General features: G+C 35.8%; 1 protein-coding gene across 20 annotated transcripts in view; it reads right to left on the reverse strand.

Annotated features, from left to right (window-relative positions):
• The window catches only part of Bltp1 (bridge-like lipid transfer protein family member 1), a 180,106-nt gene that overhangs the window by 107,500 nt on the left and 45,005 nt on the right, over window positions 1–27,601 (reverse strand). For 19 of the 20 annotated variants that reach the window (XM_076573817.1, XM_076573812.1, XM_076573815.1 and 16 more), the window contains 13 exons: window positions 27,340–27,495; window positions 26,583–26,680; window positions 25,119–25,297; window positions 24,873–24,979; window positions 23,735–23,943; window positions 16,273–16,500; window positions 14,944–15,081; window positions 11,864–12,043; window positions 10,353–10,481; window positions 8,008–8,127; window positions 6,339–6,619; window positions 5,367–5,617; window positions 884–1,142 (listed from right to left, as the gene is read on the reverse strand). In XM_076573817.1, coding sequence (XP_076429932.1) covers window positions 884–1,142; window positions 5,367–5,617; window positions 6,339–6,619; window positions 8,008–8,127; window positions 10,353–10,481; window positions 11,864–12,043; window positions 14,944–15,081; window positions 16,273–16,500; window positions 23,735–23,943; window positions 24,873–24,979; window positions 25,119–25,297; window positions 26,583–26,680; window positions 27,340–27,495 — 2,335 coding nt within the window. The remainder of the gene's footprint in view (window positions 1–883; window positions 1,143–5,366; window positions 5,618–6,338; window positions 6,620–8,007; window positions 8,128–10,352; window positions 10,482–11,863; window positions 12,044–14,943; window positions 15,082–16,272; window positions 16,501–23,734; window positions 23,944–24,872; window positions 24,980–25,118; window positions 25,298–26,582; window positions 26,681–27,339; window positions 27,496–27,601) is intronic. The other variant, XM_076573799.1, reaches the window with a different exon arrangement.

Here is a 27,601-nt window from a genome sequence, read left to right on the forward strand (position 1 = left end):
CACACGTCCACTTTATCAGCTCTGTTCCTCTAGAGCAGTAGTTTTCAACCTGTGGGTTGCAAACCTCTGGAAAACCTCTATCTCCAAAAATATTTACATTTATGATCCATAACAGTGCAAAATTATAGTTATGAAGTGGCATTTTGCAGTTAAGGGTCACTACAACATGAAGAACTGTATTAAAGGGTCACAACATTAGAAAGGTTGAGAACCACTACTCTAAAGAACTATACGAAAACAATCATTTTAATGACACTGAATTGAAGATGTTCGCGTACCTTGGCTGGAGGAACAAAGGTTTTGACTGAAGTTTTTACATTTGAAAGATGTTAGCTACAGTCACATTAAGCTAAGTAGCTACTGAAATTGGCTAGAGAAATTGTATAGAATGAATGGAGAAAGGATCAGAACATAATTCAGAGGAATGCCACCACTCAACAAATGCCAGGCTGTAGGAAGAGGAAAAGGAAAGAAAGCAAAGTGGAGCCTGGTAATGGAGACAGAAGATACAGAGAAGGTGGAAGCAAACTGTGAAAAGGGTCACATCTTGTCAAGCAAGGGTAATTCAAAAGAAGGGAGTATTCAACTGTTAATATGTTAAGAAGACCAAAAAATGTTCAACAAAGTAAGATAGTATATGAAAATAACAAAAATTAACTGAGTGGTAGAATACATATATCCATTATAAATATATCTTTGTATTTTCAAATATCTGCAAAGATTATATTAATTTTATTTGGAAAGACAAATTGATATATAAATATATGTTCAGGTTCAAGGAATAAATCTAAAATGAAGGAGTGGAAAGAAATTTCTTGTGCTACTATTTTAAGTAATTATAATCCAGTTACCATCAAGTTTCTAAGTCTAACTGAATACTGACCTTGCTTGGCCATCATCTCTTTTGGTACCATGTAAGAAATCTTTCTGAACCAAGTGGTCATCAGCAACGGAAGAGGGGCTTTCCTTCTCACCAGCCAGTAATGGCTGCGCAGCACTGGAGCTGCTATTCTCCTCTGAGGAAGAGGATGAACTGTGAGACCGTAAGGGCACCTGAAGACTAAGGTGCTGAGTTTTTCTCTCTACTTCTATTCCCACTGATTTGTTTTCCCACTCTTTCCTCTTCATACCATTCACATTACCTAAACAAATAAAATGTGGGTTAAGTGACTGTAAACGTTTTTGAAGTAATATATGAAAAATATGGCAATTTAATATAACTACATTAAAAGTATTGTCCTTTGTTTGAAAGCACAAGTATTTAACTTCACATAGTAACATGTTATACTCTACAAAGAGTTGTCTACAAAATTCTGAATCCACACTCTATAATATGTAAACTTTTGCTTTTTCTTCTTTAATCTTTCATTTAAAGATTTTGAAGACTAGGGTAGATCAGTAGCAGAAACTGTGCTCAGGATATGGAAACCAGCAGTTTTGATCCCTAGCATGTATGTACATGTGTGCACACTTATGCACACAATTCATATTTAACAGACAAATTTAATATACAATCATTATGTATTTCATTTAAATTCATTTGTTTTAAACATTTTCCATATTTGCTGTAAAAATTGAATAGGAGCAGAGATTGTATCATCTTCTACTCACTAATATATTTCCAGTGTCTAGAACAACCTTAAACACAAAGCAATAAATGGATGTATAAATAATGAATTCACAGCTAGAGTACATCAGCCCTATGTCAAAGTTTTGTAAGAGCCCTTTAGTGTGCTACGAAAATTAAGGAGCAAGCACTTACAGATAAAAGGATAGCTCTTTAGCTGCCCAGAGCCCCTATAGCATAAAATTTGCTCAATTTCCCCTTTCAACCACCCATTCCTGAACTACTCAAGAAAAAGGACCTCTGCTGATAAACAGAAAACATACTCTCTAAGCGAATACAGTTCCAGGTGAAATTCAAGAAGGGCAAAGATAGTGCAAACTAGTATAGACACTATGGAAATCAGTACGGCAGTTCCTCAGAAAATTGGGAATTGATCTACCTCAAGACCCAACTATACCACTTCTAGGCATATACCCAAAGGACACTCCATCCTACCACAAGGACACTTTTGTTCAACCACGTTGAAAGCAGCTTTATTCATAATAGCCAGAAACTAGAAAAAAAAAAAAAAAAAAAACCTAGGTGTCCCTCAACCAAAGAACAGATTAAAAAAGACGAGGGACATTTACACAATGGAGTATTACTCAGCTGTTAAAAACAATGACATCATAAAGTTTGCAGACAAATGGAAGGAACTAGAAAAGATCATCCTGAGTGAAGCAACTCAGACCCAGAAAGACAAACATGGTATATACTCATTTTTATGTGGAAATTAGCTGTTAAGTAAAGTAAAATCATGCTATAACCCAGAGAGGCTAAGTAACAAGGAGGGCTCAAGAGGGGACATATGGATCTCCCTGGTAAGGGGAAATAGAACCGATTTTGTGAGTAGACTGGAGACAGGTGGGGATGGGAACAAGAGGGATAGGGTGAGGAGTGGGAGAGATAGAGGGAGAGTGTACTGGGAGAGATGACTGGAACTGGGGGGGGGGGGGTGATGTAGAAACCTAGTTCAACGGAAACTTCCTGGAATCTATGAGAGTGACCCTAGCGAAGTCTCCTAGTAATGGGAGCTATGGACCCTGAACTGGCCATTTTTTATAACCAGGCAAGGCTCCTTGCAGTAGGACTAGAACATCAACACAGCCACAAAACCTTTGATCTATAATCTTTCCTGCCTGCAAGACTGCTGGGGCAATGGGGCACAGAACTGTGGGAGTGGCCAACTCATAACTGATCCAACTTGTAGCTAGCCCACACCATGAGAGGAAGCCCATGCCTGACATTGCCAGCTGACCATAAACCAAAGGCAGGACAGTCAAGAGACCCAGGATAGAACCAAACACAACTGGGGGTTGGGGGGAGACAGAAAAAAATCAATGGAATGATTACTACTACTGATAGTCTGCTTTATTCATATATTGGTGCCTAGCCAAATTATCATCAGAGAGGAGTCATCCAGCAACTGATGAGAGCAGATTCAGAGACCCACAGCCAAACACTAAGCTGAGCCAGGGGAAAGCCTCAGAAGAGGAGGAGGAAGGATTGTAGGAGCCAGAGGAGTCAAGGACACTACAAGAACACAAACCACTGAGTCAACTAAGCGGAGCTTATAGAGCTCACAAATACTAAAGCGACAAATATGGACCCTGTGTGAGTCTGAGCTAGGTCCTCTGCATATTTGTCATGGTTATGTAGCTTGGTGTTCTTGTGAGACTCCTAAAAATGGGAGTCAGGGGTGTCTCTGACTCTACTGCCTATGCTTGGGACCCTTTTCCTCCTAGGGCCTCATCCAGCTGTGATATGAGAGTTTGTGCCCAGTCTTATTGTATCTTGTTAGGCCATGTTTGGTGGGAATTCCGGGGAGGACTGCTCACTCGCTCCTTCCTCCCTTTCTTGGAGGAACTGATCTGGGGGAAGGGAGGTATGAGGAGGGACTGGGAAGATTAGAGGGAGGGAAACTGAGTCGGGCTATAATGTATAAGAATAAAGGTTAAAAAAAAGATTTATGGATTAACAAAGCAAAATAGTACATTGAAAGTCAAACGAAAACCAAGTTTGACTCATTTCCACATGAAAGACACTAAGTGAATCCTTAATTCTACCAGTATAAACTTGTTTATTCCATCTTGACACTACACATCTACACTTAGCTCCAGGAAGACTTAACAGTCAGAAACCACATACTGTAGGCACTAATTGTGATCTCCCTTACAAATGAATCCTGGGTAATTTAGTATCTATAACCTGCTCTCAGGAATCCCAAAGGAGATTAAATGCTGTAAAAATTATAATTAACTTTGCCCTTGATCTGTTTACATTAGAAATTGCTATCTTTGCCAGCCTCTTTGCCCCATGTTTAAATTCCCATACACAGTCTTCCTTGAGTTTGTGATGGTTAGGTTTTAATCTGCAAGTCAGAAAATCAAGCAGTCCTCACTGTTAGTGCCAACTTTAGGATAGCGGAAAGAACATCAAAGTATCTTTAGTGACCTGGATTCCAACTTCTACTCAGCCATACAGTTGACAGCTGTATGATTTGATACAACTTAGTCTCAAAAAATCCTTCATTTTCTACCGTGTAGAGCAGGGATAAACCAGGTATGTTGGCACAAAAAAACTTATAACCTTAGAGGCAGGAGAATTGTGATTTTTGAGGCCAACTATATACAAATAGCATGTTTCAGAAATACTAAATGAATGTTCCTCAAGCACATGATAGCTTGAGGAAGAAATGAGAATAATGTCAGGGTTAACACTCAGAAATAAACATTATTCACTTAGAAGGTTACAAGAAGACAGCCATATGCTAATATCCATTTTATTTTTTAAATCCCAAGAAATTTAAGTTACTTGTAAGTTTTATATGATAGTAACATTCCTGAAATAAAATGTCCCTAAATAACAAATACATGTTTGCATTATCATTAAACAAGGATTTAGCATGGCAGCCTACCTGTCTCCTTCAAAAGCTTCTATGTACAGAAAAATCAATCTGATAAAAACTCTTAAAACTACTTTTATTTTAAAAATATACCCAAAACAAAAACAGAAAACCTAAGTCTTTTTTAAATAGCCCTAAGAGGAAAATACTAAATATTGGATAATGGTAAAATATTAAGATTTTTTTTATATTTCATATCTATGTAATGTGGCAACTTTAAGCAGTAAAGATTAAATTTAACTGTAGAAATGTAGAACTAAGATGCCCGAAAGAAAACTCATCTGGAGTTCTTTGGAGAAACGACACCATGAAATCTAAATCTAGCATATCAAAAAGTCACAGTTGCACTGCTCAAGCCAACTCAGTTCATCTATAACACCATCCCAAATACACTCAGAGAAAGTAAGTTGTCTCTCTAGACATGTTCAATTTTACTGGTAAGAAACATATCTTGGAAAATTAGTTGGTAAGATAGAGCATTCACGAAATGTTACTGGTGATAAGTTATTCTGTAAAAGTAAACTAAAATGAGCTTCAGAGAAATGGTATATATGAAGACAGGCTTAGACTAAGCTTTGCAGGGAAAGCTGCCAATTATCAACAGTAGGAAGTCTGAATAGTACACCTAGTTTGACCACGTCACCACCCTCAGAAAAAAAGAAAAAGAAAAAAAAGAAATACTACATTTACCTGGCTTTAAGTTAGCTGCAAAATGAATATAGATTATTTTAAGGCCTATCTCTAACAATACTCAAAAGAATCAATTATCTTGAATAAAGTAACAACATTTCTCTCAGAATGGCACAGGGACAGAGGGAAGAGATTAGCTCCAGACATATGACACATTTTTATTACCATCTACAGTTTTAGGGATTTCTTTAGTAATGATCCACTCTCCAGGCTGTAGCAAAGACTGGCCATAATACATATCAGATTCCGCACTTATGCTTGAAAATGCAGAGCTACTGGAAGGTGTCAGCTCTTCAAGTTTGAAAAAATCTAGGCCAGTTACTGTGCCACCAAAGAATCTGCAACCACCAAGACAGCCACACTTGTTTCTGCACCTCTTATTCTTCAAGGTATCATCTGGCCACAAAAACCACAACCTAAACAGAACCCAAAAAAAAAACAACATAGAAGAAAACTCATTAAAAAGATTTTTAAACAGTAGACAATCAAGAATAACTCAATTGTTAATATATATATCAAAATCAAAGTAAATACAATCAACCATTTAATATTGCAGTATATCTATTTAATCAGTTCACCTTTCAAAAAAAAAACACAGCTGTACCACAGCAAGGAAGATGAAAATAAGTAATAATAATAATGAGCTCTGGCAATTGTTTGAAAAGGTATAATCATTCCTTAAAAGCTAATGAACCGAGGTGTAGTTGTTCTTACTCCTCCCTCAAGTTTCGAAGGCTTGCCAGAAGACTATTCTGCAGTACATAATGGTGTGATGCTTTCTAGGGGTGATGAATTAGAAGCACAAAGCTAAGAGAAAGAGTAGTGTCTCATAAAATATTATCTGGAAATCATAATTTAAATTGTATTGATGTTAAAATACATAGTATAGACTTAGAAAACATAAAAAAAAAATAATAGTGTTATTTCCAAAACCACACCATCACTACAGTGATATATTTGATATATTTACTTATAAGTATCAGATCTTAATGCATTAACCAAAGTACAGGAACACAATCACAGTAAATCTTTATTTAAAATGTTTTTAATCCACTCCAACTGTAGAATTTCCTCTAAAATTATCAAGCAATTTTCAATGGAAGCCGATACCATCACTCTTAAAAGACTTTCACCTACCTTTTAGTTCTGGCGTCATGAGTTTCCAAGAAATGTCTTTGAGCCTCATGTTTAGAATGATGATCAGCAGCTAAGGCAATATCAACTGTTATAAGACCTAAGTTGGCTGACCCAGCTTCTAGCCAGTAGGCTCTCCGTAGCACTGCTGGTTGAAGTCCAATTCTGCAGTTATTTAATTGTTCAATATACTGTCTCACTTGAAAGTCCTGAATTGCAGCACTTATTCCTTCCCCAACTGACTGATTGTGGAGGTTACAGTTTGCAACCCGAATTGCACCCATCTAAAGTTCAATTAGAAAATGAAACAAAGCTGTAATTTCAGTATTTTTAAGCATCTTAGCAGAAACTACAGAACACGTGACTATTTGAAATAAAGTAAAAGATAGGAGAAAGAAACAAAAAGAAAGAATAAGGGAGAAAAGGGGAAATTAGCAAAGGAAAAGTACAACTCAATAATATATGAAAAGTAGACATTCAATAAAAAATAAACAGGAAGGGTCAATGAGGTGGTTCAAATGGGTAAGGGAGCTCATCACCAATCATAACCATCTAAGTTGGATCCCTACAACCAAATGGTAGATGGAAAGAACTAAATCCTACAAGTTGTCCTCTGATTTTCAATATAAGCACCTAGGTACTCAAGAGATATGTACACTCTAGCACACACACTAAATAATAAAATGTAAGAACAATGCTGTTTAAAGCAGGGTTGGCAAGATTGGCAAAGTGGGGGAAGAAACACATGGTGGCAGGCCTGGAGTTGGATCCCAGAAACCCTGTGGTCAAAGAAGAGAACACCTCTTGCTAGTTTTCCTCTGACCTTCACACATGTAGCATTTATATCCCCCCCACACATCTAACTAGGCTAAGTGATTTCTAAAGAGCAGATGCACATAAAGGAACATAATTACAAAGGAACAAGAGAAGTTAGAGTATTGGGAGTATTAAGTAATGAAACCCCAGGAATATAGCAGGGCATGATTTAAAAAAAATAAAGCAGAGGGGGTAAGCAAATGCTTTCAGAAGGCAAAGAGAAAATATATATGGGTAATACCAATAGATATCAAAACAAACTTTTTATAATTATTATGTATTGAGTGAGTGAGAGAGAGAGAGAAGGGGAGAGGGAGAGAGGGAGGGGAGGAGAGAGAGAGGGAGGAAGGAAAGGAGGGAGGGAGGGAGGTGAGTGAGGACACACTACTAACTTGTGTTGTGAAATACATGTGGAAGTCAGAAGACAACTTTCAGAAGTTCTCTCCTTCCACCTGTTGAAGCAGGATTTCCCGTTTCTGCTACCACTCTGAAAACTCTAACGGGCTTACAAGTGTCCAGGCAGTCCTCCTGTCTCTGCCGCCTACCTTACCATAGGAGTACTGAGAGTATAGATGTGTGCCATGGCGTCCAGCTTTTTAAGTGACTCACAGTATTATCCTTTTAAAAAATTACTATACCATGGGCATAACTGCAACCTGTTATTTGAATCAATGTTATAGTAATTCATAGTGAGAAAGTGGTAGACATACTAACAGAAACAATACTTCAAAAGAATATACAGCAAACATCATGAATAGTCTACGAGATGACACAATACAAATGTTTCAAGATATGGAGACATGATTTAGCAAAAAGAAAAAGAATTACCCTGGCTAGGATATAAACAAATGGTTACCTTTATATTTGTAGCACAACCATGTTCCACAATATAAATATCAGCTCCATCTACTGCTAAACGAGTCATGGTATATTTTAACTCATCTGATGGTGGACAAGGCCCAGGAATACAACTCAACTAAAATAAAAAAGGATAGTCCAACTATTAATTCATTATTTTGACACTTAAACAAATCTCATTATTTAAGTAAAATTCTTCTTACATGCTCATTTTTTACTCAATTAAGTTTCATTCTTTTATAACAATAACTGAAATAATCAGAAATCAAATTAACCAACTAGAAACCCAGCCTTATGTAACCATGTACCAATTTCAAAAGTGGCAAATCTCTCAATCTTTCTCTGACTACATTATACATAAGTATATACTATATATAGCATATATATTGTATATATAATACTTATTATTGAGACTAAAAATATGTCACAATAAATTGATGAAGTAAACACATCACAAGCTTAATATAAAGCTGCACAGCATTTTACAGGTACAGGATTTCCTTATGAAAATAACATGCACAGGCACACATGTCACATATGCATATTTTCCTACCATGTATGGGTAAATAAACTATGAATATTTTCATACTTAGGATAATACAGACAAACTGAAGAGCATATGAAGAACACTACTGGCACAGCCACAAGAAGAAATAGTTGCTTTTCAGGGCAATCAATGCCCTACACTAATGGATTTCCTCTAGGAAAAATTAGAAGGAAGGGCTTACAAGATGGCTCAGCAGGGAAGAGCACTTGCCAATGCAAGCCTCCTGACATAAATTCACTCTCCAGAACTCACATTAAGGTAGAAAGAGAGAAACCGACACCACAAAGTCATCCTCTAACTACTACATAAGTACTGAGGCACATGAGCACCCATGTATATGTATCAAATACACATACATACAATAATAATAAACTGTATACAATAGAGCTAAGCAAAACAACATGAAGTAACAAAAGGAGCAGATCAGTAGTTGTGTAAGGCAAGAGCTGACTGAAATAAGAAAACAAATTTTCCAAGGTATAAAATGTTGTGTATCTGAATGGCTACGATCAAAACCACCAATGACAGCCAATGTTGGAGAGAATGTGGAGCAAAGGGAACACTCCTCCACTGTTGGTGGGAATGTAAACTTGTACAACCACTGTGGAAATCAGTATGGCGGTTTCTCAGAAAATTAGGATCGAACTACCTCAAGACCCAGCCATCCCACTCTTGGGCATATACCCAAGGAATGCTGATTCATACCATAAAGATACATGCTCAGCCATGTTCATAGCAGCACTATTTGTAATAGCCAGAACCTGGAAACAACCTAGATGCCCATCAACGGAAGAATGGATGGAAAAAATGTGGTACATATACACAATGGAGTACTACTCAGCAGAGAAAAACAATGAAAGCATGAAATTTGCAGGCAAATGGATGGAACTAGAAAAAATCATCCTGAGTGAGATAACCCAAACCCAGAAAGACAGTCATGGTATGTACTCACTCATAGGTGGATTCTAGATATAAAATAAAGAACAATCAGACCACAACCCATAGAACCATAGAGGCTATATATATAGCATGGAGGTCCCTAGGATGACTGTGGCTTATAATAAATTTCAGTTTTACTCAATTATTGAAAAAAAATAGCCAAATGAATGGAAACACATGAACTATGAACCAAAGGTTGAGGGGCCCCCAGCTGGATCAGGCCCTCTGAATAGGTGAGACAGTTGATTGGCTTGATCAGTTTGGGAGGTAACTAGGCAGTGGGACCAAGTCCTGTGCTCATTGCATGAGTTGGCTGTTTGAAACCTGGAGCTTATGCAGGGACACTTGGCTCAGTCTGGGAGGAAGGGACTGGACCTGCCTGGACTGAGTCTACCAGGTTGATCACAGTCCTCGGGGGAGGACTTGTCCTGGAGGAGGTGGGAATGGGGGGAAGACTGGGGGCTAGGGGAAGGTGTGGGAGGGGGGAGAATAGGGGAACCCATGGCTGATATGTAGAACTGAATGGTATTGTAAAATAAAATATATATATTAAAAAAAAAAGAAAAGTAAATCTTACCTTATGATAAAAACAAAAAAAAGATAGGAATTTTAACAGTAAAAATGCAAAGTAATACAAAACCCTTATAATTTCTGTATTTATGAACTGTTTTCATGTGGCCTCATTTTAGATATAACTAAGTAACTGGCTAAGAATTTACAAAATCATTCACTGAAATTTATGAGCTATTAATATTAACTTCATGGTTATGTTCATTTGATTTAAAACTAAGCCTAAAACTTTCATTTTTAAAAGGCATGAATGGATAATAACATCACCAGTATGCTTGGTAACATACCTTGGATTCACAGAGCCGACGATCAATTCCATGCTGGCATATTATCACTGACTTTGGTCTTTCCAGTTCATACTCCCGACATACCACATGAAAAACAAACGTCTGCCCCCATTCTAAGAGACATGCCAACTATAAATAACAGGTGACAATACTATTAGCATTCTAAAGAAGTGTTCAGAATTCAAAAGCTTATAAAGTCTAACATGACCTGAAAGAACTCAAAATTGTATAACTGCTACTTAATAAATACTGGTTAGCCAATAATTTTCTATCTTGATATTATTTATAAGCTTGCTACTTTTCATTTGTGAATGTCAATACATTGTTAAATGAAAACCAATTTCAACTAGAAATTCTCCCCTTGCAACTTCTAAAGCAAATACTTTTTTTTTTTTTTTTTTTTTTTTGGTTTTTCAAGACAGGGTTTCTCTGTGTAGCTTTGCGCCTTTCCTGGGACTCACTTGGTAGTCCAGGCTGGCCTCGAACTCACAGAGATCCGCCTGCCTCTGCCTCCCGAGTGCTGGGATTAAAGGCGTGCGCCACCACCGCCCGGCAGCAAATACTTTTTAAATCAAGGGTTACACCTTTATCTGTCTAAAGCTAACTAGATCCACTGTATAGGTAACTGAAGAAAAATGTACCTAAAACCCTATAATTAAGATTTAATCTTGAAAAATCGAATTGCCTATGATAACACTGAGTTACAATTTTAAAAAACTAGGTACTTTTAAGATTAAAACATTGAGCCAGGCGGAGGTGGTGCATGCCTTTAATCCCAGCACTCGTGAGGCAGAGCCAGGCATATCTCTGTGAGTTTGAGGTCAGCATGGGCTACAGAGTTGAGTACCAGGAAAGGCACAAAGCTACACAGAGAAACCTTGTCTCAAAAAACCAAAAATTAAAATAAAATAAATAAATAAAGCATTGAATAGCTTAAGTGAATAGAATTAATTATTCAGATACTGAATAAAAATACCCCTGATTTTATAATTCACCAGAGCTGTTAACAATAAACACACTGAGAGATGGGTACAAACATGTCATTCCAAAATACATAGTATCAGAAATTAGGCTATATGGACTTTACATTTAAAACAAAGAATACAATAAACATAAAATTATCTAGGGGTTAAAGTGATATGGTTCCATATAACATATGAGATGAGAAAAACACAAGTTGATGAGAACTGTTCTATCAGAAATGTATTATTAAAGCTAAATTAGTTGGTCTTCCAATACTGGAGCATCCCCCCCCCCCAAATAAAGTCTAAAACTCATGTATTAAACAGAATTCATATTAGTCAATTATATATGGCTCAGAAAAGTAAAACTTGTCAATGACTTACCTGCTTCTAAATTCTGAGTGTCAAGAATGACTACCATTAGAATGGCATGACTGGAATCAGGCTGGCATACAGTGATTCTTAAGAAGGTGAATAAGGAAATAAAGAAGATGGCAGAAGACAGTACTGTGAGAATGAACCTATGCAGACAGCAGTGTGAGAACCTACCTGTGGTGCTGTGACTTTAGCTGTAAGGTTTCCAGCCTGCACATCAATCAACCATGCATATTCTAAAGAGTCACTTCCTAAGGGAAGACCTTCTGCTGAGAACATAGCATGTGCTCTCAGCTGGAGACCTGACAAATTGATGTGACCTTCCCTGAGTACTTCATCCACAGGTGGTCGCTGCTGAAAACAACAGGAAGTCCAAGAAAACACACTGTAATTTCTAGTTGCTTTATCTCCACCCCCTAAATATTAACAATAAAATTATGCTGACTTCAAAATTAACCTTGGGCATTTTGTGTTCAGCTGATGTGGTACAGCATCTACACATCTATGGAGCCCACCACAAGGAAAGGTACTAAATCCTGAAAGTATGCAGCTCTCAGGCTGGTACATGAATGATAACAATTTAGTATTCTGACATGAAATGTAAGAGGTCAATCTTGTGGACTAGGAATCATGATATTAAAATACTCAAAAGAAGAAGAAAACTGAGGAAAGACTATATAATCAAGAAGATGGGAAATGGAAAGAGGACCAAGATCTACACAGATTTTGAGAACTTTATAGACTTACTACCAAACGCATGTCTATCAGAGAGAAATCTAAGACATTCAGAATTGTTTATGTCTTTTATCTAAGATTAAGTGTCTAAGACATAGTTAGAAAAACAAAGGATATATCCTAAAACAAAGTGTTCTTTGATACATTGGCTTCAAAAAACATTATTAAGAATACGTATAGGTCTAGGTGTGTTCTGGTCCAATGACAGAATTTTGCCTAGCATACACAAAGCCCTCAGTTTGATCCCTACAAACACACACACACACACACACACACACACACACACACACACACACACACACACAGGAGAGAGAGAGAGAGAGAGAGAGAGAAAGAGAGAGAGAGAGAGAGAGAGAGAGAGAGAGAGAGAGAGAGAAATGTCCATAAACACATAGACATTTTTCCATCATCTTTGTTCATTTATTATTACCTCCTGTAAGAACTTCACACAGCCTTCCAATATGTATTTTATCTTTTTGCTCCTACTCTACCAACAACCAAACTTATCTTTCAAAAATGCAAATATGATCATATTCTTACCTCCAGACCTTATTACTACATGCTACCAAAGCACTATATACATCTGTATACTTTTTATACTTGAAATTATTTATTTTAATTTCAAATTTTCCATATTATTTCTCCACCAATATCACTTGGATAATGATCAATTCTGTTTTGTTCCCTAAGAACATCACTTTATTTAACAATGTAACACAAAAAGTGGAAGCTACTAACTAGCTCTTTTGTTGGGGCCTTCAACAATTAATATATGTTAAGATAGTTCACAGATATTTAGTAAACTATTACTACTTTGGTTTTACTTTTGTGTATGTGTGTAGGTCCTATCATAAAGTTAGTGTCCCTGCCTTGAAATACATTTATGAAAATGTACTTTTTAAAACATTTTTTAAAGACAAGGGCTAAATCTGTAAGTTTTCTATAAGAAATTTCAAATTATGACTGCAATAACTAGATGCTTTTTTCCTACAATTTCAATTTTACATGAACTGTATGACTTTATATAAAATGTATCTATTCTCTATGCCTTAACTCCTTTTATCAGAAAAAAATGCAAAAGAATAATCAATAAAAGTCTCTTCTGCAAAAAACTTCAGAATTTTCAACTTCTCTGATTCATCAAAATAAGTACTATATTTTGAATGTTATGCTTTGCATTATACTGTATCGAAATGAATCATAATTCCTAAAAAGATAGGTTCACAACCCTGAAACTACCATAAAGTAAAAAGGTGTGTTGCTTTATAATTGTACATAGCAACCAGTATTTCACTTCAGATCCTTTACTTTAAAGCACTGAGTTAAGAGTAATGTTACCAGGAGTAAAAAATGGTAGTTTGAGTGGTTCATCAGTGAGCCTTGGGAAGGGTTACATTGTGAAGCTTCCTATCACAAAATTTTGCACATTAAACAGTCTAGACAAATGAAAAAGAGCTTTCTTACTCTAACAGAATGTGAAAAAGGTAAATAGGTAAGTAAATTCCAAGAGGATGTGCACAGCACCCTTGCCTTTGGGAAGAAAGAGCAAGTTCAAATAATTTAGAAAACAGAACACCAACAGGACTTCTAAACTGCTTTCAAATCTCCTTCCCATGAACTATTTTTCTAATTCTCAAATTATTTTTATAATTTCATTTCTCTATAAATTTGCTGCACTTCAATAATACAGGTAAATGTACACCTCCATAATAAACTCACCAGAATGGTTTTTTGTATCTGGTAAAGCCTTTCATGAATGAGATAATTAAAAGCTGAAGGATGATTTGGTAATCTAAAGAAACTAGAAATTCATCTAAGATTCTTAGAATTCACCCCTAAGAGATTTGTTTCCCCTTTATTAATTTCTTCAAGGCTAACAAGAAACTGAGATGGCGTTCCTTTCCTTTCCACAGACTTACCCCATAAATAAACCATCTGTAGTAAACCACTGATGACAGAAAAGAGGGGCAATGTTTTCTTCAAATTCTGTAAGTTAAAGCTTTATGCAAATGAGATCTCTGTTATGACAGTTCTGTCTCTTCCTTTTGGTGGTGTTCACATGAATATACATGTGATGGAATGATGCCAAACTATAAGCACATACCTATGTACTGCCTGAAACTAAAATACGATTATGTAAAAGTCTTATACTATGAAAGATTTTGGGTGGAAGGGGACATATACACACATGCGTTTTAAAATTTTATGGTACTGGTTAACAGAATTTATTTCCCTTCTATAAACATATCAGAAAGTCATGAACTATTCCGCTCCAATTCTAAAAGCAAAAGAAGTAAAACATAATTATGTTCACATAAATAGAGAATTGCACAAAAGAAAAAATATGGACTCTTCAAACAACTCTTAAATGTCCACATTCATACAAAACTGCTACAGTGAAAATAAAAATCTAACTTAAAAAAAAAAAAAAACTACATATGGAAGCCAACACTTTTTTGACCCCATAAGTATTAGTAATAAATCTCTTAAGTCTTTACCATATGTCACTTTGACATTACCTGATAGTTATCACTGATAAACACATTCAGGGGTGACAAGACAAGTTGCAGCATGGTCTCCCTGAATCCTTTTTTCATTTCAAAACACAGTCTTTCCAAGAATGCTGTTGGACACTCAGGACCATCAGTAGTTCCATGCTACAGTTAAACAAAACATCACCATCAAAACACAAACTTCAAATATAACATTTACCATGATTAAGAGAATTTGATTCTTCAAAAGGAATATCAGCACTACTAACCAAGCTAGCTATTCTGCCCCTCTTTTAACAACATAAGAACTAGAAATGACTTCTGCTATGCAATGGTGGTATATGACCTGGAGTCAGTATGCAACACAATGCTCCAGAGTCCCCTCTTCCCTGTATGGCCCTGGTCTGAAGCCCCTGGCTCCTCAGGATAGTATGTCAGGCCCAGTCAGCTTCAACAGGCTTAAGGACAAGCTTCAAGTGAAGCAGGACCAAACCTACAACACAATTCCACCTCCAGAGTGTTAGGGAATATTATTTTAAGGTGTGTTATTTTGTTTAAGTTGCATTTGTTTAACTCTATGAAACTGTGTTACTGTGCCTGTCTACCCCTGAAGATCTAATAAAGAACTGAATGGCCAGTTGAACGGCCAGGCAGGAGAGAGAAACAGGCGAGGCTGGCAGGCAGAGAAAATAGGAGGAGAAATCTGGGAGGGGAAGAGAGAAGAGGAAGGAACCAGAGGAGGAGGAGGACCCAGGGCCAGCCACCCAGCTACAGAAAAAGAGTAAGATTTACAGAAGTAAGATACTGGAAAAGCCCAAAGTCAAAAGGTAGATGGGATAAGTTAAGGAAAGCTGGCTAGAAACTAAGACAAGATAAGGCCAGGTATTTATAATTTAGAATAAAACTGTGTGTGATTTATTTGGGAGCTGGGTGGCGGGCCCCTCAAAAGAACAACCAACAACACCCTAGTCAAGCCTGAACCTTCTTTGGGAGTGGGAATGGGGGTCCTATGCAGCCAGAATGCCCTAAACTGGTTTGTGGACTCATGATAAAAGCTAAGACAATGTAAAGTTCTAGAATATCCACTAGATTACTACAACGTATGTCATAGCAAAATATTCTAAAGTTATACAACACAAGGAAGGAAGAACTTAAAAGAAAATAAACAAACAAGCAAAAAAAAATGAAATCATTGATGAACAAATAATTATATAATAAAAACGCAAAGAGATAACTTCAGAAGCTTTTGAATTTAAGTTTTTTCTTATGTGGGTATACCAAAGCACAAATATACAGTTTCCTGTAATAGATAGATAACATAATGTACCCCAGATCATTTTAATATTAAACACTTACCACGGGAAGACGTCCATGAACTTTATACAAATTAACAAGTACTGTAATATCCCAGGGACGCAAGGAAAGAGGATGAATGGACTTGGCTGAACTTTCATTTTCTTTTTTGTCATTGTCCACTCCAACAGCAGTCCACCCAGAACTGGAAGATGTTGACAGTGACAAAACAGGGCTTGAAATAACCTCTTCAAAATCCATATACATGTCATCTTCTCCAAAGTAGTTTTCCTGTAAATATTTTAAAAACAAGCTGCCATTTAAAAGGTATGTAATAAATTTTCTATAAATATTTTTAAACAAGCTATCATTAATAAGAGACATACCTATGAGTCCTACTTTTAGATAATATGCATCTCTCTAAACTGCTGTATTTAATTAAAAGATTCAGGTCTACTTACAGCATATGAAAAAATATTTTTCTTTTAGTAAATAAATATTCTACATCAAAATATTGCAATATAGTAAAGCTCTTTGACAACTAACAAAATGTACATCCTCAAAGAGACCTCTCTGAAGGTATGAAGGGCTCAATGGTTTTCAATCTTTGCTCCTCAGAGTTATGAGACAATGCCAGGGAAAAGTTTTGAGCAAGGCAGATCTAGTCACTGAAAATTAGTTTGGCTAAGTCCAATTAGATAAATATATAATTATACATTCCAGTTGTAATATTTATCAGAAATATTCAAAAACTCTTAAGAATATCCAGCTTGTAGATGCAGAGATCCACAGCCAAGCACCAGGCCGAGCTCTGGGAGTCCAGTCAGAGAGGGAAGAGGGATTCTATGAGCAAGGAAGGGGGTCAAGATCATGATGGGGAAATGTAGAGACAACTGAACCAAGCTCTAGGATCTCACAAACTTTAGACCGACAGCTCTGGAACCTGCATAGGACCGGACTAGGCTCTCTGCATACAGGGGCCAGTTGTGTAGCTTAGTCTAGTGGCAACGGGATTAGGATCTATCCCCGGTGCATGAGCTGGCTCTCTGGAACCCATTACCTATGGCGGGAAGCCTTGCCCAGTCTTGATGCAGAGGGGAGGGCCTTGGTCCTGCCTCAACTGAATATACCAGGCTTTACTGACTCCCCATGGGAGCCGTTACCCTTTTGAAGGAGGGGATGAGGGATGGGCAGAGAGGGAGAAGATGGAGTGGGGGTGGGAGCAGGAGGAGGGATGAGATGGATCTATGATTGGCATGTAAAGTGAAAACAAAATTTTCTTAAATTAAAAAAAATATATCTAGCTTGTGCTGTTACTGAAATGCAAACATGCTTTACCAACAATTAACCAATTTCTTTTCACATAGTTCATTGATTTTTATTTTATACACAAGCATTATTATTCTGATTTCCTTACATTTGCAAATAAAACTTAATTGTCTTAAGGAACAAATTTAGTTTTGAATGAAGTTCTTTTTTCCAACTGACTATAAAGTTTCATTTTGCCTATTTGATCTGTGAGTATGCAAGAAAAGCTGTTAAGTATTATCACAGTTATATTGTTAAATGTGAGAACCAAGTTAGTATTTTGCCACAGCACCTTTTCCCAGGAAAGGATACTCTTTAAGCTCATATAAAATAGGAAGACTAAAATTAAAATTCCACTGCTACTGACTCAACTAGTACTTTTCCCTCTATTTTCTAGTGCTGTGCACCTCTAAATAATACAGATAGAATCTAAGACCTTGGTAAATGTCCTTATAAAACAGAAACAGAAACAAACTGAAGCATAAATAAAAAGATAAACACTGTGTTATATCTTAATTTCAACATTAAATCCCATGTGTATGCATGTATGCTACATGTGCGTAGTATATAAATATATGGTACATACATATGCAGAGGCCAGAGTAGGATGTCAGGTGTCTTCCTTAACTGCTCTTGCTATCCTTTGAGAACACACCTCACTGAACTGCAGGATCACCAGTTAACCAGGTTGAATACTGGTTGGCCAGTATGTTTCCCAGATCCACTTGTCTCTGACCCACATGCTAGTGTTACAAGCACATACAATCACACATGGCTCTTTATATGATGCTCAGAGTTCCACTCAGGTGCTCATGCTTGCACAGCAAGTACTTTCACCCACTGAGCCATTTTCCCCGGGCTCTATAATATTAAATTTATAAAAACTGAATGTGTTTACTGATCAAACTCAATTCAAACCATTATTTTTCTGTTTTTAGAACACACACCATCCCAGTCTTGGAGACAGATTCAGCAGGTATGTGGCAGACATGGAATCCAGACAAGTATGTAGCAGACAAAATTCCTTCAAGTGATTTTATCTGTAAATGGTATTCTGAACCAAACATCTGAGGCCCACCTTCCTACAAACCAACAACCAACCGTTTTACCCAGTTATGACACATATGAACCATAACCACTTACCAGCATGGCACAGTAACTCTAAGGATGCAGTAGTGGCATGTATATCTCAGTGGTAACCAATAGCACTCTAACTAGATGTAAGACCTACTCAACAAGAGGAAAACCATGCCTAGTACTAGAAACCTAGCTAATTATTTAGTGTTGTGAAGTCATGGATATTAGAAGAGAATCTACAACCACTACGAAACCAGTATAATCCCTAACATTCTAAACATTTGTCCTTATACCCAGAGATAAGTGTAGTCTTCACCCTTCATCAAGGAAACTTGACTCTGCAACAGACAGAGACCACTACAGAAAACCATTACTGAACAAAATACAGAGTTGTGAAATCCAGTCCCAATAAAAATATCTGCAAAACATTCCTACACCTAAGGTTAAGGGAAAAATGAGGAAGGAGGGTAGATCAGGGAGTCTGCTGTGAGACTGTGTCTCCTGGTAATGTTAGAAACCACACCCAAGAAGTCTCACAAACTTGACTGCCTGAACATGAGCTAAACAAGGACAACACCATGAACAGGCCAAAGTAGACAAAAAAAGCCCATGAGGCCTCAACCCCACAAAAAGAACTACAGGCAACTGAGGAATGCTAAGACCAGAAGAATAGTCTTCTCCAGGGAAGGGCACACCAATTGGTCATATTTAGGAATGTATATGTATATACATACACATATATGCATACAATAACAATTGTTGAAATAAGAAGACATGAATTTGAAAAACTAGGAGGAGTACTAGGAGGGGTTGTAGAGAGAAAAGGAAAGATACAAATGTTGAATTATAATCTCAAAAGAGAGAGACAGAGAGAAAGTCAGCTATGCTGGCTCATCCAGTAATCTTAAGTACTAGGAGACTGAGGCAGGAGGACTTCTGTGAGTTCAAAAACAGCTTAGGCTACAAGATGAGTTGCAGGCATGCCTGGGCTACAGAAGGCCTTGTCTCACAAAAACAAATGAAAGTCCCTCCCCTGCCAAAACAAAGATAACAAGCAAATGGTAAGAGTAATTCACAAACTTCTGCCCAATTCTATTAAAAATATTTTAAATAAGGAATATACATATCACATAAAACTTTCATCCACAATTACTATTTGCTACCACTAACATGACTATAAAGAATAAGACTGTCTTCTTCATTAATGAAAAACAGAAAAGTAAATCAAGCTAAGTTTATTACTAGTATTATTAGCCAACCTTATGCCTTGACAGAAAAAATAAGTCTACACACAGATGTGAAGATTCAATGATTAAAATAACTTTGGGCTGATGCAGTTATGCTTTCCAACTTCCTTACTCTATTAAGTAGCTTTAGAGACTTTAAAGTATGCATCCTATACGTTCTTCTTAGAATTCCTTGTCATGTGATAAAGCTAGGACCAGTGTCTTTTGTAAATCTGACATCAGCTTTTCAAACATAATCAAATATAGAGGCTTTGGTATATATGATTTATAATTTCTTTGATAGTTAATTTGTATAACTAAAAAAAAATCTCAGTTAAATGAATCTTTATACTTTTCATCTATATGTGTGAATTTGATGTTTGATATATAAATGATATAGATAATATTTATATATATATATATATAATTTAAAAAGTTTTAAAGTTTTAACATAGACAAGACACCAGCAGAACAGATTACACATTAAAAAAAATTAAGGTAAAGATATTGAGACAGAACGTCATCTTATCAGCATGATACTATGCTTTCTAGTTCACAAAAGACAAAAACTTGAAGAATTACTACAAAAAAGCACTGAGTTCACTGGACTAGAAACATTTTTGCCTAAAATATTAAACGTATATTTAATATCAAATTATACATTCTATAACCTCTTTTAGATATTTAATACAAGCTCTAAGTTATTAGATGAATTCAAATTCTACAACAATTTTTAGTGCAAGACAAACTTTTGGTACCACAAAAAAAAAAAAACCTGTATCAAAATACAAAATAGCAACAGGACAAAATTTTAGAGAAGTTAAAAAGTATGAAATTAAATCACACACTAATTTGTCTATATTTTTGTTTGTTTTAGTCATATTCAAACACTGAGGCAGCACATAATGAGAAAACTACAGGGACAAGGGAGGGAAAAGGGGCCCACCATCCTGGAGAGTGGCTGAAACCTCTCACCTGAGAGTCAGGAATGCCAGCACAATTAACTACATAGAAAAATTCTCTGACACAGAGATATTTCAAATAAGAATGTTAAAAGAGCAATGCTCTCTCTATGCTTGATGCCTAAGCATATACTGCCTTACTTATTTCCTATAAGTAAACCTACAATTTTAATTTTATAGGCATTTCATGAACAAGACTATAAACTTTCTACAGTATTGTTTTGTTTTGTTTATCTAAACACTATGCACAACCCTTGTCACCTATGGTTTTATCTTATCAGTTTCAATCAGATCTAAGGCAACTTGGAAACTACCTCAGGTTTCACTGACGTTCCTTAGTAGTTCCTTAAAATTTTGGAAGCCACCTGTGATGGTTAATCTTCATTTCTACCTGATGAGATTTATAAATATAATGGAAATATATACCTTTGGGTTCATCTATGAGGGTATTTCCAGAAAAGTTTAACTGGACAGAAAAGACTTACCCTGAATGTGGGTAGCATCCATCTCCCTCTGCTTACTGACTAGATGTAATGTGTCATAGGAAACTGTGGCCTGTGCAGCTACTTCTTTGGGCATGACGAAGGCATGCACTCATAACACATTTGCTATAGTGACCTACAAAAGGTCTTTGCATATAGCCAACGCAACCAAATAAGCAGGATACAGCTCATAGCTATGCCTGTGGTAATAGTAATGAGGCTACTAGCATTCACAGTGGAAGGGTGAGGGTCGTTACAAGACCCTCAGCTAGGACTCTGCCGCAGCTGCACATGGTTCTGGAGGGTGCTATAGAATATAGGATGTAGCAGGTTGATTAAGAGTGGGGAAGAGTTAGTGGTGTAGCTGTTCATAACTGAAAATGCTAGAGGTGGGACTTCACAGTGGTGTAGCTATCTCTGAGACCCCCATGCTTCTGTTAAGTAATCCCAGTACACTGATACACCAAGCCAGAGCTAGATGCAATCTTTGATCTGTTGGTGTCCTTTCTATCTGGAGGCAATAGTTTCGTTGTCTCCCTAGAAAAAGTCATTTAAAAATTCCCATTTAACCAAATATTCAATAAACAAATCTCTGCAGTTGTAAAACTGAAAAGGGGGAGGGGAGCACTATAAAATTAGATCCACAAAATAACTTTGTCACAAGTAACTCTACTGCTGTTAAAGAGAATATCTCTTTGATTATCAGATACAGTTTACATCCAACAGAAAAATAAATGGGAGCTAGGGGAGCAAAACAAGGTTGCAATCTCCTGAGAAAAAGCAGTTTCATGGAATTCATATAATTGATGTTAGAAAGCTGCTCTAATCATAAACAACGCTGTTAGTTGTACAATAGGATCTGACAAGTTATAGTATTTATTAGAGATAATAAATAAGATTTGATTATGACTTGTAGGAGCCATTTTTAAAATGTGATCTGAATATAAAAAGAGTAAAAATAACTTTTGTCAAAAAATAGTCCCTGGAATAGTATGTGAATAATTATCCTACAGGTATCTAGAAATGGTATCCAACTGTGCAGTTAAACAACATCAGTGAAAAAGTTATGCCAAAAGGAAGCATCCCTGGATTTATTTTTCTTTCCAGAATACAATGTACATTTACTTAAAACTTATATTGTTTACTCTGAGATAAATTAGTTTCTGTTTATAGAATATAGCTCCAAAGAAATCTTAGTTAATTGTGCTTAAGTGCTGAGTGATACTTCTGTTATATTAGTTAAATATATTAAAACCTATCCATAGATCTGTTTCCCCTTCAACTTATTCCTTTAGCTTCTATGCCTCTAGCAACTATTACTAACTGGATGGCTGCATGTAGAAGAATGCAAATAAATTCACATCTACCACTCTGCATAAAACTCAACTCCAAATTATCAAGGACCTCAACATAAGGCCAGATATCCTGAATCTAGTAGGGTACTCATTTTTATAGGAAAAAATTTTCTGAACAGGACACTGGTAGCACAGGCACTAAGACCAACAATTAATAAATGGAACTTTATGAAACTGAATAGCTTCTGTATGGGAAAGGAGAGCATCATTCAGACAAACTGAGAGGCAAGAGAATAGAAAAAGATCTTTAACAATTATAAACATGATAGAAGCTTAGTGTCTAGATTATAAAGAACAATAAAAGCTGAAATCAAGAAAACAACTCAATTTAAAAATGGGGTACAAAACTAAACAATTCTCACAGGATGAAACACAATGGCTGAGAAACACTTTAAACATGTTCAATATTCTCAGCAATCAGGAAAATGCAAATTAAAATTATTTGAGATTTTATCTTATAGCAGTCAGAATGACCAAAATCAATAAAACAAATAACAGCTCATGCTGGTGAGGATGTGAGATAAGGGGAACAACCATCCATGGCTGGTGGAAGTGCAAATTTGTACAACCACTATGGAAATCAGCATGGTGGTTACTCATAAGCTGTGAACAGATCTATCTCAAGATCCAGCTATACTACTCTTGAGCATATACCCAAAGCGCTCAACATCTTTCTACAGAGACACTTGTTCATGGCCACTGCTGCTCTATTAATAAAAGCAAGAAATTGGAAAAGCATAGCTATACATAAAATGTTGAATGAATAATAAAAATCTGATAAATTTACACAACAAAATAGTAGTCAGCTGTGTTTCTTTTTTGTTGCTGTTGTTTGTTTCTAGTTTTGTTCATTTGTTTTTTTGAAAGAGAGAGAGAAAGAAAGAAAGAATATAAAGTAGGGATTGTAGGAAGGTAGGTAGGATGATCTAGGAGTAGTTCAGGGAGGGCAAACATAGAAAAAATATTAAAAAAAAACAACCCAGGATTGGGGAAAAAAAGTCTAGTAACAAACGTAATACCTCAGCAACAATTTAAATCATCCAACTAGCTGTTTCTTATGGCCCTAATTTTCTATTAGCACTGCTTAGCACATGTTTAAAATTTTTTCTTAATACCTTTATACACAAAAAGGCATTTAACAGAGGTCCATAGAGAGTTATCTGAGAATCTGGGGACAGTTCCATTTCTACATGAAGTTTATCAGGTGGAAGTTCTGAGGGATCAACAGGAGGGCGTGGTGAAGTAGATGGAGAAGAAACAACTCTCTCGGACGTTTTCTGGGCCGGCCTTAATACAGACAGCATTGTTTCTTCCATTTCTGACACTGGAATAAATTGATCGAGATGGTAAGGTAAGTATGCCAAGAAAAAATAAAATGACTTTTTAGAAGTTCAAGAAAATCATAAGAAATTTCATTATGCTTATATAAAAATCAAATAATCATAATATTGTACCTGCAATATTTAACAAAAAACAAACCTGAATGACCAATAATGAAGAAAGTAAAGAATTTCACTGAGATATGGAAAGAAATGCATAAATTAAAATTTATGAGAAGAATAAATGAAAAGCTTCCATTACATACAACATTATAAATCCTTAAAATATAAATTGAGGTCACTTTTAGGCACTAACTATATCAAGGCATTAAATTAAAGTTGTTTTCATATAAATAGCTATTTAAATATGTGTGACATTATTAGATTTTGTAAGTATGAATAACTATAAAAACTGTTCTTTGACATGTAACAAATTGGAAAATACAAAAGTAAAATCACTTAATTCTTGAGTTCTTTTTCACACTGAGAAATGTAGCAAATTAGCTTTGATAATCCAGGAATACATGGTAATTGTAAAACTGCATTAAAAACTAACATTTCATTCAATTAGTGTCATAAATACAACATATATCGCACTGTACTTTGTAGTCCAGCTTTGTTGCCTTTACTTTGGTAGACCTTGGAAAAAATATATCTCTTTAACTCTAAAATAAATATAAGTATATTACCTATATCACAGAGTGCTAATAAGAATTAAATGGGGTAATGTAAGTATGGAAACTGTTTGATTCAGTTTTTGATATAGAGTAAATACTCAATAAATATTATATAATTATTCCAAAATAGTTAAAATAAAATTCATATGTATTTGAGAATATATGCCTGTCAATTAATTTTATCTTTTTCTCTCTTCGATAAGTATCAATTAAAACAGCAGCTGTTTCAAAACCCAAACGATATTCAAGACACTTACATGACTGTTTTAGCTGTTCATCTGCTTTTTGTGGATAAATTGGATGCCAGGTATAATCAATGGTAAGCATGACACTTGGGACAGTCCAGCATTCAACCCAACCAGCCCTTCCAAATATAAACAACAAAAAAAATCTGTTTAAACACTTAATCTTTAATTGTATAAAAACTGTAGATGCTTATTATTTAAAAGTAATTTCTCTACCTATAAGCACAAAATACTCAGACCACTATTTTATGCCCTTACTTTTCCTGAGTAATGTTGCGCCATTTTGGTTTAACTGTTTTCTGGCCACTCTGACACTCAGCAGGAATACCAGTTTCAGGAACCATTTTATTTGGGTGACAATTCTTTACCAGCATAAATAATGAATATTTACTAGGGTGGCAATCTGGTAGAAATAAATGAAGATCAACATCTTCTCCCTAAAGAAAAAAAATTATAATAAAAATCAGTACATAAATATGCTAGCACACTATCTACACTTAAATCTATTTATACAATCTTAAAAACAAACTGAAAATGATAAATTTTAAATAGCGTATTTCACACTGAAAAGTCAGACAGATAACTGGAATAAGATTATACAATGACTAAAATTAAATCCTTATTGAAAAGTACAAAACAGATATTACAGAAAGCAGTGCACAGTTTCCAAGTAACAATAAAAAAGACTATCTTTAATAGTTGTTTATGGATATTACATGATACTCAATTTAAGAAAATCAAAACTCTAATATGGGATTAGGAGAATAGCTTCTACAATTTTGTAACTTTTAAAATAGCTTAACCACTAGACATTGGTTGGGTTTCACTTTTTCATATGGATCCTCTATTCTTCACTTATTTCAATGCCTAGTTTCTCCGCAAATAATATAGTAGAATATGGTGGTTGAAAAAATGCTGCACCCAAAACTACATTGGCAGAGTTCAAAATCCAACTTGGCAACTCACTAGCCACATAAAATTTTACATAAGCTCCTTTCCAATTCTTTTGTATCCTTCTTCCTAGCTTCCCTGGGATGGGTCTAAATAGCTCAGATTCTCCTCAATTTGTGATCTTCCTGCTTCTGGGTCCTGAATACTAGAATTACAGGAATCATGCCCAAATACATTTCAGTTTTCTAAGATACAAATGCAGGTGACTACATCAAGAAGGCTTTTTGAGAACTAAATGAGTTACTATGCATATAGCACTCAAAACAATGGTACATTTAAAAGGGATTAAAAGGTGTTAGCTGCTCCTTTTATTACTGCCATTCTTGCTACTATGATTCAAATAATATTATGATTGGTAATGATTACCCATAATTTAATATTAGATATATCATAAAATTTTGAGCTTAGAAGTACATAATTGCTACCTTTTAGATATAGTGAAGAATAGCACTTAAGGCTAATCTCTGAGTTTATGGTTTACCTAGGAATCAAGTACAAGAAAGCATAAAATGTGTTTACTGTATGTTACAGGTGGAAGGAGTTCAAACAAAAAGATTCAAGAGATTAGAAATGAATTCTAAGAAAATAATGTCATTTTCTCAGGTCAATTTCTTTGGGCTATCAAGATGGACAGAGGAGGAACACTGACACTAAAACTACTAGTCACTTTGGGATGCTACACTCTCATGGGAGCAGTGGGATGGACAAGGGCTCACAGAAGCTCTGGGACATCAACCCTCTGGAATAAACAATACATCCAATTATACGTACTCTTAAGGAGAATCTGGTATTGCATGTAGCTGGAACAAAGTCCGTAAAAGGCAAAGAAAAGTCAATGTTCAATGTTTCCCCACAGGCTGCCAGATATACTATAAAAAGAAATAGTAAATATACTTTAATGTCAACAAAATTTAAATGGCAAAACTACACCAAACGTATACCTAAATAAAATGCACTGTATGTAAACATAAAAATCTAAAAGCAATTATGAAATTGTCTCAGAAAATAATATAGGAAAATCAACTCCAGTTGTTATAAGGGAAAGAAAAGAGAAGCAGATTCATGGATAAAGGGTTGTCATGAGATAACTAGGAGTTGTGGACCTGAAGACAGAATTGCCTTAGGAGAAATATTCACCATGTGTAGCACTGGGATGGGAATGAGTATATCAGGGTGAAGAAAAGAGCTTTCAATAATTAAAACAAAGGGGTTTTTTGACTCATAAATTTTTAGGGGGTAGGAAACCTTTGCACCACTTATATAATTTGGTCTGACTTACCTACTGAGGAGGCAGGCACTAACGGGACAATAAATTTATCTTGTAGCTAGAAGGGAGCTTACTTTTTCTGCAAAAGCCTGAGTGCTCGATCACCACAGACACCTATCAAATTTTTGTCTTAAGAGACAGACTGTCAAGGCACACTGTCTGATTTTTAGTAAACAGAAAAGAAGGGAGGGAGAAAATTTAACATTTATTTTTGTTGGCACATCTTAATGAGTAGATTGACCAAACTTGTAGCATTCTTACCATTTTCCTGCTGTTTAGTGGAACAATCAATCCAGTTATGTTGATTGGCAGCCCAAATCATTTCAAATTGATGAAACATGATTTTAAAATTCCATGTGTATGGAACAAATGAAAAAATATCTGGAGCATTATCACTAGACCAGTCTTGAATCAGATCTAAAAATAGAGAACAGAAAGTAAAATTAACATGAATTACAGCCGGGCGGTGGTGGCGCACGCCTTTAATCCCAGCACTCGGGAGGCAGAGCCAGGCGGATCTCTG

The sequence above is a fragment of the Peromyscus maniculatus genome, chromosome 6, assembly GCF_049852395.1.
Source record: "Peromyscus maniculatus bairdii isolate BWxNUB_F1_BW_parent chromosome 6, HU_Pman_BW_mat_3.1, whole genome shotgun sequence".
Taxonomy (NCBI): Eukaryota; Metazoa; Chordata; class Mammalia; order Rodentia; family Cricetidae; genus Peromyscus; species Peromyscus maniculatus.